Source organism: Solanum tuberosum, unplaced genomic scaffold (genome assembly GCF_000226075.1).
Source record: "Solanum tuberosum cultivar DM 1-3 516 R44 unplaced genomic scaffold, SolTub_3.0 scf00008, whole genome shotgun sequence".
Taxonomy (NCBI): Eukaryota; Viridiplantae; Streptophyta; class Magnoliopsida; order Solanales; family Solanaceae; genus Solanum; species Solanum tuberosum.
In genome coordinates, this window is record NW_006238934.1 from 2,059,728 (window position 1) to 2,071,697 (window position 11,970).

The 11,970-nt window shown below is 33.5% G+C and overlaps 1 protein-coding gene and 1 long non-coding RNA gene across 4 annotated transcripts; one reads left to right on the forward strand and one right to left on the reverse strand.

The window, feature by feature from the left end:
* LOC102585316 (uncharacterized) lies at positions 1–6,186 on the reverse strand. Of its 3 annotated transcripts, none has more exons than XR_001473701.1 (2): positions 4,979–6,181; positions 1–2,471 (listed from the first exon to the last, which is right to left on the reverse strand). It is a non-coding gene; the product is annotated as an uncharacterized lncRNA (long non-coding RNA). The 3 variants fall into 3 exon arrangements; XR_001473699.1 differs by having other exon boundaries at positions 5,932–6,179; XR_001473700.1 differs by having other exon boundaries at positions 47–5,795; positions 5,932–6,186.
* A 2,163-nt stretch (positions 6,187–8,349) lies between these two features.
* LOC102585528 (thylakoid lumenal 15.0 kDa protein 2, chloroplastic) lies at positions 8,350–11,358 on the forward strand. Its single transcript, XM_006339018.2, has 6 exons — positions 8,350–8,622; positions 10,147–10,250; positions 10,471–10,561; positions 10,663–10,731; positions 10,820–10,929; positions 11,019–11,358. The coding sequence occupies exons 1-6, from the start codon at positions 8,421–8,423 to the stop codon at positions 11,109–11,111; spliced, it is 669 nt and encodes a 222-aa protein (XP_006339080.1). The 5' UTR covers positions 8,350–8,420; the 3' UTR covers positions 11,112–11,358.
* The last annotated feature ends 612 nt before the right edge of the window (positions 11,359–11,970 follow it).

Genomic DNA, 11,970 nt, shown 5'->3' on the forward strand with positions numbered 1-11,970 from the left:
TACATAAAATTTGCAACACTTAAGTATATTCTGAAATACCGACACATAGGAAGAGAGGCGAACGAAATACACAGATAAATGGAATTGATTCTCGTTACACAAATACATACAATTTGTAAAACTCAAATATATTGGGGAGAGGCGAGCAAGAGAGGGAGAGATACAAGCGAGAGAGTTAGTGTATCTCATATACATACAAATCACGCTTAGATATTAGTATATCTAGTATAAATTACACCTAATTTGACCCGCATATACCTAGGGGTGGCAAGTTTCGAGCAGGCAACCTGAAGGGCGAAAAGTGATAAAATTATCAGATGAAGTGTTCTTGCGTGACATACTATAACTTAACTAATGTTGCATCTGTTAGTGGTAGTGCCCCAATCTGTTGTTTCATTGGTGTTTGAATTTGAGATCTCACGATACTAGACGCACTTCATTAATAACTAACTAAGCCCCAGTCTTGGGCTCAACAAAAAATGTTACTCCTCAATCCAGCTCATAATCTTGTGCGAGCTGTAATCAAGTAAAAAAGCTTTATGTATAGAGTCATTGATTAAACAGAAGAAACAATTAATGAATTAGTAGAGGCATCCCATCAACTTAATTAGAATACAATTATGAAATGAGAATATATCTTATGCTCTTTAACCAAAGTTTAGAAGAACCTTTTTTTTTTATGAATGTAAACATATCTTATACACTTTTTTCTTTCACTTTATATAGGTTGTTACTTTTCGAAATGTTGTTTCTTCTCTGGACATATTTAAGGAGAGATGTACGAAAGAATCGTCACTAGCCTGAGAACAGTAGTAGGAGATACGAAGGAGTTCCCATAACAATGGATTTACACCGAGGATCAGCTTCGAAATACTACTTGTTTACCCGAGTTATGGATGAGCTAACCAACAAAATACAAGACAAAGTCTCATTTACTAAGGATATTGTCTTAATTGACAAATTCAAGAAAGGTATCAATCAAGAGCTTGAACTCATGTCGAGCTGGATGCATGTACTTGAGCAACCTTTTCGACCAGTTTTTTGGATGCTGCGTGGAAATATGAAAGACGAACTGCTGAGATAGTGATAGAAAGAAACCACAGTACAGTTAGCAGCAGTACAATAGCTGTGTTGGTCGAAAGAATTGATTGCATTTTGTGAAGAAAAAAAGAATTCTGAGGTAGACAACTGTTGAACTGAACTGTAGTTCATATTAGTCCACGTAGTTCAAAATTGGAGTGAATTGAAGAAAGCATAAGAGGGCTGGGGACAAGGGGCCAGCTGGGAAGATAGCAAAAATGTTACTATCATGGCAACTTAATATCTATCCAAAGTACATTGTACCAAGCTGATTATTTATGTACCTGAACCTGTAAATGCCTCGTTTCTTGTATTCTTACCATTCAAATCTTTACTATCTAATAAATATACATCTTTGGTGAACAGTCCTTTTCTCCTTCCCAACTTTCTGTGGTTTCAACCCTAGCCACATTAGTGCATACACACTGTATGGTACCAATAACAATGTATGCAGTGTAATAGTGTGTACGCAGACTTTACCCCTACCTTGGAAGGGAGAGGTTTCCGATACACACTATATGGTACCATACAGTGGAGGTGGGGTATGAATTAGAGAATGGGGTTTTTGGTTCAATAGTAAGGGAATTAAGTGCATGTCATGAATTTGAATCATGCATCGGATTAGAATTTTGAATCGTGTACGAATTGGCTTTCAAGAGTTTCTGAATTATACTTGAGAAAACAAGCGGAAAAATAGAAGAAAAGGACAGAGGAAGTACAAGACAATTCCATTTTCACTCGACAATCCACGGAAGAGAACAATGTCAAAATGAAAATGTAAACTGGATAAATAGAATTGGTTACTGGCAATCCATGTTCCCAAAGACCCCTTCAACAGTGACATTTCTATTGTGTCCCTTTGTGGGGAGGACAAATTGGATAACCCAAAAATAGCTTGTCAAATGAGAAAATAAAGGCGGACACGGTAGTCAGATACTATAAATAGGAGATTCCAATTCTTTTGGAAATATCACTTAGAACTTTCACAATAGAAAAACAAAAACTTGCACTTTTCTCAACATATTTTAGCAAGAATGAGCAAGAAAAGCCAAAAAACAGAAGTGATATGTGGGGACTATTTTGCCAAGGTCAAGAAGATCATGAAGCTTTTTGAAAAGACGTTTCTCCACAACATCAGCAACTGGAAGAAATGGAAAGGTCAAGTTACAACTTCAACAAAGAAAGGGCACTTCTCGGTGCTCGCTCTGGGGGTGAATGCAGAGCCAAGGAAATTCTCATTGGCTTTAGATTATCTTTCTCATCCTACTTTTATCAAGTTACTAGAAGAAGCAGAAAGAGAATTTGGATATTACCAGCAAGGCGTGATAGTCATACCATGTGAAGCCAGTGAGATCCAAAGACTTCTTTTACGCTGAGATTGCCATACAATGCTGCAGTACATAGGAGTTAAGAACCGTGTGCAACTAAATGAAAATAAGTACAGAAGGGTTTGAGGTACCGAAAAGTAAAAAAATTGATAACTACAATGCACATTGCATGTATGTGAGTTTGTGTTGCATGATTGTTTCAAATAAACAAAATGCAAAAACCATGTAAGACTTGGATGAATCTAAATCATTATTTGCAACTTTAATCCTCGACCATATCAGCTGTAAACTGAAATGGGGCTGCCAGACCCTGAATTTTCCATTAGACGCGTTGAAAGCAAAATATTTGTAGGAAATTTAATATAGCTAACAGTAGATCATAGAAAAGGAACACACTTAGTTTTCTACCCTTCTGGCTTCACACCAAATGCATTTTGTTGGTGATTAAATTGTGGTTTGAGTAAAAACTTGGAGCTTCATGTTTTGTGGTAATAAACTGAATTTAGCCTATCTTAGGCTTTGTGTAGATTGTTGCCTCATTGAGTTTCACAAATCAGTTGAGTAGGCAACTAAAACCAATCACTATAATTCTATAGAAATAGTACAGTGACATTAACTGGTGTATTGATAAGGCACTGAATGAGATAGAGTGCAGAGGGTGTCAATAACGAAATCAACAAAAGTAGTCAGTCAGTCAAGAATGACACTGAATCGTGATTTATAAACAACATAAGAAAAGCCCTTCAAACGAAATATATCAGAAAGATTATTCTGTCCAAGGAAAACTAGGAAGTCCAATGAACCATTTATTCAGAAGCAGACAGTGGCAGATAAGGCTGGTAGATGTTTTGCACAAAAGATCATCTCTTAACCATAAAGTAGTAAATATTACCAGTGTACAACCACAATTTTAGGGCCTGAATAACAATAGCATGATTGAAAATGTCTTTCTGCAGCAGAAATCGGACGCAGTTCACAGTTGATCAAAAAATCTAAGTACTATAACATATAAAAGCATCCCGATTATTACAAATGATGCACCTAGTCTAGATATCCAGCAACAGTAACTGAGAGCACACAGAATGGGATAGAAATCAGTTGAATAAAACCATTAGAAATATATTCACGTTGCAGAATTCATTGCTGTTAATACTTCAAATACAAAAGAGGAAAGAGATTAAAACTTCACAAGGTTTGAGAGAACACCACAAACAATTAGCCTGGACAAGGCAACTTCAGCAATTTAATGATGACAAAGGTTGTAAGGTTTGCAAGAAATGCCATAAGTATATTTTCTTCCGCAAAATTAATTGACGATACTAGTGCCGCTGACAAAAGCATAATGAAGAATCAAATTATCACTATATTTATTAATATTCTTACTTCTTCCAGTTGGATAACTCCAAGTGGCTGTGGGATATTTCTACCAATTGGAGCTCTTGCCCATGGGGATGGTCTACACTGTTCATAGTTGTCCTCTTACTACAAGTCGCTTACCTAGGCAATGCTTAGACCCACTCAACCCGAACTTTTTTGGTTCAGTTCACCTGTACATTCCCCAATTGTCTGATTGTTGCTAAGCAGTTTTGGGATATCAAACGGACCTCCCTCGGAAGCATTTTAACATTCCCCCTTTTGCAATAAATTTCGTCAGCACATGTTGCTCTAGCTAATTGTCCTAAGAAATATTTGATTTGCAGAAATATTTACCACTTATTAAACAAACTATACCATCACCTTAGATCAACGAATGGAGGAGTTTTACTCATTGCCCACTATACTTCATTCCAGTTTCATGAATACAATAGAACCCAAAAACTCTTTCTGTGATCTAAGTGATCACTGATGATCATCAAGTAGCTATGATCTTGTCAAATTTAAAACACAAGTTAAGCACCTACTAGATTGGCATAATGACACTGGAAACAATCGCCTATATCTGTTTAATAGAAGCAGCAAGTGGTAGACTCGTGAATCCAAATTACAAGGTTATCAAAACTGTGAATGAACAGGCAGAAGGAGGGAAAACCATAGGCATTCATGAAGAGTAGATGACAGGGATCAGTATCATAAGAGAAGCATCATATTATGTTGTACTCACATCTCCTAAGGAAAAAATGACTCAGTTTCATGGGGAGACATGGATTCAGTTATAATCGCGAGGGTGGGGGGTAGGGGGATGGCAGTCTGGCAGAATTACAGTTATACTATTCCAAGCTGCACACTTCAGGATGTTTAAATGACAAGTTAAATCATTTGACATGAGAAAGCCAAACACTAAGCTATAAGTAAAATGGCACATCAACTTTTTTGAAGTATAGATATTATTAGTTGCAATTTTGGTACTCAAATTAGTGTTTCATCTATTCTTAGTCCACAAATTATTCTTGTCCCCAGTTTTACTTCCAATTTGCATGAAAAAGAAAAAGAATCACAGTCAATGACCTTAAAAATTACATGATTCCGTTAGAAATCCTTGATAGTTTCCATTTTTATTCATACTTCCTCCTTTTTCATTTGTTTGATAAGATAAGGGAACAGATCAGTAATTGGAGAATTAAACAACTAACCTCCAAAAATGCTTTGCGCTACATCAGACTTCATCATAGACTTGTGGCATTCACAGGACAACTATAGTTTGTCTGACTTCTATCTAGCCTAGTTAAGTGTTGATCTTCCTAACAGAATATGAAAGAACCCATCAAGCAAGCCATTCCATCAACAAATTTACAACTGAGTCAACTCCTGCTGGTTTTCCATAGCTTGCCTAAGTATCAGGTTTGCTCTCCTCTTCTTGTCATTTTTCTCTTCATCCCGCCTGAACCCCGATGCTCTCTCTGAGAACTCTTGTTCTTAAGTCTCGGACCCAAAGAACCGCACAAGACTTTCTTACGGTCTTACCAGATCTACACTCTAAACATACAGCATGCTTCTTATCAGGAGGTTTTTCTCCATGTCATATCCAGTTTCAGAAGGATCATCCTTCATTGTCTCGATTGCAGCAGAAAACAACTCCAGCAAAAAAAACATGGATTTTGTCCATTTCATTGTAAAGTTTAGCTCCAATAGGAACTGCAGCCTATATCTTTTTCTCCCTTCCTTTGCTGTCTTTGGTAACTCAATTTTACCAGCTTAAGGATCAGATACCCTCTCATTCTATGCAAATGTGTGTATGCAAGTAAACCGATCAGGAAATGAAGGCAGCCATAAAGGTAATCCTCTTGAGCTAATTTCACAAACTCAACAATATCCGTGATAATACAAGAATCCAAATCCACAATGATTCACCTCTAATGCACCTATGATCACATATGGACTTCACCATTGAAAACCTTCAATTCTAAACATTTTCACATATCTGTACCACCGCAATTCTCAATATTTTACCTTAATTAAAAAAACCTAACTTTTCAGCTCAAACTTTGAGTTACTTATACAACACAGAGTACCACTAACAAAAAACCTAATTTGCAATTGAAACACAAAAAGAATCAAAAACTTATTCAACAAACAAAATACAAACCTGGAAATCCCTCAATTTTACGGTATACACACAGATTCGGGCCGGCGGAGTAAATTGAATTCCAAAAAATGCAACAACTTTGAGAGCAAAAGAGAGAAGATATGTAATTGCTGCAAAGAGGGAAGATTATCGATATAATCCGCTATTAATCTTTAATTGAGGTCACTAATTTTCCTAAAATAACATTGTGGAGATAGCGAGACTGTTTTCTAAAAACCTTTTGACTCAAGTGCATATGTTAATTAAAAAAAATAGTATAAAATCTACGCGGAAAAAATAATAGTAAAAAAAAAGAAGGGATAATCGAAACACAATATATCATATATTACTATAAGCATGAACAAAAAAAGTTGAAAGTTGAATTACGGTTTTACCCCTTCTATTAATTAAATTGTTATAAAATATTTAAATATTTGATTGTATAAGTTTAATTAAAATGTTAAATGACTTTTAGACTTCCTAAGATTAATTCCTAATTAAATATCTAATTTATTAATATTTATCATCTATAATCTATATGTATATAATAATTGTAATTTTTTTTAAAAAAAAGTCTAATTAAAATGTTAATGACTTTTAGACTTCCTAAGATTAGTTCCTAATTAAATATCTAATTTATTAATATTTATCATCTATAATCTATATATATATAATAATTGTAATTTTTTTTAAAAAAAAGTCTAATTAAAATGTTAATGACTTTTAGACTTCCTAAGATTAGTTCCTAATTAAATATCTAATTTATTAATATTTATCATCTATAATCTATATATATATAATAATTGTAATTTTTTTTAAAAAAAAGTCTAATTAAAATGTTAATGACTTTTAGACTTCCTAAGATTAGTTCCTAATTAAATATCTAATTTATTAATATTTATCATCTATAATCTATATATTTTTTTTTTCTCTATTAGACTTCTTAATTTAGTTTTCTATGAATGTTTTATTGTCGTAAGTCTTTATACTTATTTTGTAATTGTTGCATTTTATTGTTCATTACAATTTACATATATATATTTTCATGAAATTTTAGTCATTCTAACGTATCTATAAAAATTCACATGAAACACACGTGCGAAGCATGTGCTCAGAAACTAGTATTACTATAAGCATGAACAAAAAAAGTTGAAAGTTGAATTACGGTTTTACCCCTTCTATTAATTAAATTGTTATAAAATATTTAAATATTTGATTGTATAAGTTTAATTAAAATGTTAAATGACTTTTAGACTTCCTAAGATTAATTCCTAATTAAATATCTAATTTATTAATATTTATCATCTATAATCTATATATATATATATAAAAGAAAAAATTAAAAAAAGTCTATACCTAAATTGCTATACTTTTCCTCTTCTCATAACTTTTTCCTTTAATATAATTTATGTGGATAAAGTATTATCCTTTATGATAACTAACGAAATTTAATAATTTGAAGGGTGCAAATCTGCAAAATGGAGACGCACACATTGATAATGTCCTCTTGATTATTATTAAAGAATGACTCTAGCTTCACAAATTTAAATTCATTGATGCTTAATTACATGATAAGAACTTTTAGTTGTTCTTTCTACATGGTTTGCTAACTTTAATTTTCTTTTTCATATTCTTCATTTATTTACTATTATTTTCTAATTACTTATTCAACTTTTATACTCTTAATATTCATAACTCTCATCTTTTCATATTCATAACCTCTAAATATTTAAACTAGCACTTTAAGATATCTTTTGATATTCCTTCTATTCTATCTATATAAATTCAACTTCTTTATCTCATGAAATCCCTACCAAGATTATTAGGCTATTATTATTTTTATTCTATAGTTAAAGTAGATGAAGAAGACTCTTGAATTTTGATAGGATATGGAAGGAATTGATAAGAACTCGGAGAGTTATGTACTAATTTTGTACTTATTTTTTCATTTATATATGTATCAGTCTTATAAGAATAATGTCTACCTTGTATTTTTTCTTAAATCTGTTTCTTTTTGTCTTTTTTTTCTCTATTAGACTTCTTAATTTAGTTTTCTATGAATGTTTTATTGTCGTAAGTCTTTATACTTATTTTGTAATTGTTGCATTTTATTGTTCATTACAATTTACATATATATATTTTCATGAAATTTTAGTCATTCTAACGTATCTATAAAAATCCACATGAAACACACGTGCGAAGCACGTGCTCAGAAACTAGTATATATATATGACAAAACTAGAGAAGTATTAACAAGCCTAAACCTACGTGGCGCAAGACAACACTCCATCTATACTAATCTTCTATTTCGATATACACCTCTCTTCGTTTCTATCTAGAATCCTCGATAATATGAAGTTGAGTCATATCCAATTTAAACTATTTTAATATTTATAAGTTTTAATCATAAGGAATTTTTTAAAATTAAATCCAAATGAAATAAATTAAGAAGAGTACATTATTCTAGAGTGAGAATACGTGCCCATTTCTCTAGACACAAAGAACTGAAAATGGCTTCTCTTTTCCATCTTCCTTCATCTCTCACATTCCGCAAAATCTGTCACTCTCCCATCAAAGCATCACATTCTCATTCCAGAATTTCAGTCAAGAATGAAAACCCACTTCCAAAATTATCCAAAATTTCAGAATTTTCATCAAAGGCTTTGAATTTCTTGCTTTCTGGTTCTTTAGCTCTTGCTCTTTCACTAACAGGTAACTTATCAATTAAATTTAGTATTTCTATGCATTGTCTTTTGTAGTTTCTACAGTTGTTGCAAATGGGTTCTTGTTAAAACTTACTATTTCGACTTTATTGGCTTGTTTAACATACTAAAGATCGTTAGAACTGAAAATTGACTGCTAGGAATTTGTTTTTCTTTTTTGCTGTCCCTATATAGTATAAAAGCTTAGATGGGTTGGAATTTTTTTTTGTAAAAGCGAGTTCTGAGGAGTTCAGAGTAAGCTGGAGCTCATAGATAAGTTTGATATGCAGTAAAAATTAGCTCATAGTTCAGTGCCTTTGATTTTCAACTCTATTTGTGCATTTTCTCATTAAAGACCTCTCTTTATTTGTGCTTAAAAGCCCAACGGATCTTAGAGCTTTTTTGCGCTTTTCGCTTTTGACAACATGATAAAAATCTGGTTTATAGCACACGAGGGTATGATTTAGTGGTCAACGAATTACGTTGAGAATCATGAGGTTTCACGTTCGATTCTCAACGGAGGCAAAAACACTAGGTGATTTTGTCCTATCCATTCAAATCTTGGTGGTAGCAAGTACATGTGGAATTGGAATTAGTTGAGGTCTGCTCAAGATGGGCCGGACACCATGGTGTAAGGGCTTAAGTTGTCCATAAGTGTGAGCAGCCAATGCAACTTATAAACATGATCAATTTCTCTAACCAAACATAAATTTATAATCCTCAGGTCGACTGGGTTCGGATGAACCCTTACCTCAAGGCTACATCCGCATATATCTCGAACTCTATAACTCTCTAGCCAGATGCATGCTGGTCTAAATTGTTAGATTATGTTCCCAAGTTTCCTCGTCTTAGCAATCCTATAATCTGCGTCTTAACATTCGATAAGTGATTTCTGATTCAACTTGCTTTTCTTCTGTAAGACACAATACCATATTACTTTTCAAATGTATCGAAGGGAAAGCAAATTGCTAGCTTCAACAACCATTATCCGAAAACTCTACTTGAGACTTGAAATTGTCATATTGAGCTCCTCTTTCCAGCCTTAGTTATCCCTTTGAATAAGACATGTGCGATGCCAAATTTTCATGGGGATCTGCCAGAGAAGTATTGGATTAATACATGCTTCCGATAGAATTTCCGAAAGAGTCCTCTAGTTTAGCAACAAAACAGAACATCTTGTAGACCTTCTGAAATGACATTCACTTATGTTAGAAAAGATATATTCACTTGATTTACAATGTTGAAATGGCACAGCATTTGAACTCATTCTGGTATCATCTTACTTCATAGCTATAAAGTAAGTGCTATCTTAACAATTGGAATGTTAATACTTAATAATTACTATTTAATTAAAATATTAGTTAGTTCGTTCTTATTTCATAACACTGAATCAGTAGGGAATGTACTTCAGAACACTGCAGGATATATTTTCTTGGATATGTTCTAATTCTTAGGAAATGTGTGCTTTGATAATTCTGGACTTGTTTTTTTCTTGGATTAGAATGCTGAGTGAAAAATAAACGTACCGTTGTAGGAGTTGGTATTGCTGAGGGAAAGGTTGGGGTGAACAAGCCGGAACTGCTTCCTAAGGAGTTTACTTCAGTTATTGATGTTGCTGGCTTTCTCTCGGATGGTCAGGTGTGATTTATGGTCACTTGATAGGAGAGGCATTTTATTGTTCTTACGCTCATCATATTTCCTTGAGTTGCTTTCTCTCTAATTTGTTTTCTCTGCTAAAAGACTTTTGATACGCGGTTTATAAATATTGCCCTTTTATCTTTTCCTATGCACACTGAGATAGCTGTTATTTCATATGAAAGGAACAAAGATGCTCATGATTATTATTATTTGTTCACAGGAGAAAAGACTTGCACAAGAGATCACAGATATAGAAAAGGATACTGGTTTTAAGCTGAGAGTTTTAGCTCAGAATTACCCTGATACGCCTGGTACATATACTATTATTGGTGTCTAATTATCTCTCGTCTATCGCTACTTAACTAAAATTCTTTAAAAGTATAATGGTGATGTTTCAATGCTATATTCACAGGATTAGCTATTAAAGATTATTGGCAAGTGGACGACAAGACTATAGTTTTTGTTGCTGATCCTACATTTGGTAAATAGTATGCCAGAAATCCTTCTTTTTTTCCCAGATTAAATATGTGCTGATGAATTATCTTCTGTTGCTTATTGTGTTTGTTCAGGAAACATACTGAATTTCAACGTTGGAGCTACTGTGGATCTCGATATTCCACGTAGCTTCTGGAGCCGTTTGGCAGGGACATACGGAAACATGTTTTATTGGAAAGAAAAGGTAAAACTCTTAATTTCTTCCCTTTCCCTCGAGTTGTATTTCAGAGATTTTGAAGTTTGAGTCTTATATGAATCTGATGTGTGAAACAGGGTGAAGACGCGTCTATTGAGGCTGCTGTTATGGCTATATCAAGCTGCTTGAGAGAACCAGTTGGTCCGAATAATTGCTCAGAGGTGAAGTAATATCCGCGTGACACTGTAGAGCTTGTTCCATTTTTCAATTGATCTCTGTACAACATATTTGTCGATAAAATGTACATCGAAAGATGAATGATCAATGTAGTGTTATACAATGTATTTTCTTACTGTCATTGTAAAGAAAAGGAAAAGGATGAAAGAAGCTATAGACCATTTATTTTCTGGAATTCGAACTTGTGATATTGGCTCCATTGATGGAGAAATTGCATATTTTAGAGAAAATTTCACACTGTTATGGTCTCTCTTTAAAGGCTTTTTAGCTATGAAAACTACTTGGGGATAGTGTTTCTTGAGGTTCATTTTAGTTTTCGTGATTGCTAAAAATAACTGGTCTAAATAGTCGTCATTTAAAAAAAATCGAACAACATACATACCTGTGTAATTCTACGAGTGGGATCTGGGAAGGTGGTGTTTTCGGACGAGTCTTGGTTCAAGTAAAACATGTAAAGAATCAAGTATGGAAAGTAGACACAGTAGTGAAGAAGTCAGGTTGAAAACAATAAAGAAGAGAATTATAGCAACAAGAAATATTACGATAGCCGAAGCAAATGAAACATCAGGTAATACTAATATCAAAGAATAAGATAATAGGAGAGTAATAATAACAATACTAATATCGGAAATAGACTACACTCGACTACCTACTAAGTGCCCTAATTCTTGACTTATATATCTTCTTATAATCTAGGGTCATTTTCTCGGTAAGCCACACATTTGCCATGTTCTGTATAGTTACCTCTCCACGATTATTCTTTGCGTTACCTTTTACTTTTCTTCATTTCTGCATAGCCAATCATCTCTCACACCTTATGTAATGACCCTAAAGGTCATTTTTGGAAATTTT

Coding starts and splice junctions, on each gene's coding strand:
- LOC102585528 (XM_006339018.2), top strand. CDS start 8,421: ATGGCTTCTCTTTTCCATCTTCCTTCATCTCTCACATTCCGCAAAATC. Junction 8,623..10,146: donor TCTTGCTCTTTCACTAACAG/GTAACTTATCAA, acceptor GTACCGTTGTAG/GAGTTGGTATTGCTGAGGGA. Junction 10,251..10,470: donor GCTTTCTCTCGGATGGTCAG/GTGTGATTTATG, acceptor ATTTGTTCACAG/GAGAAAAGACTTGCACAAGA.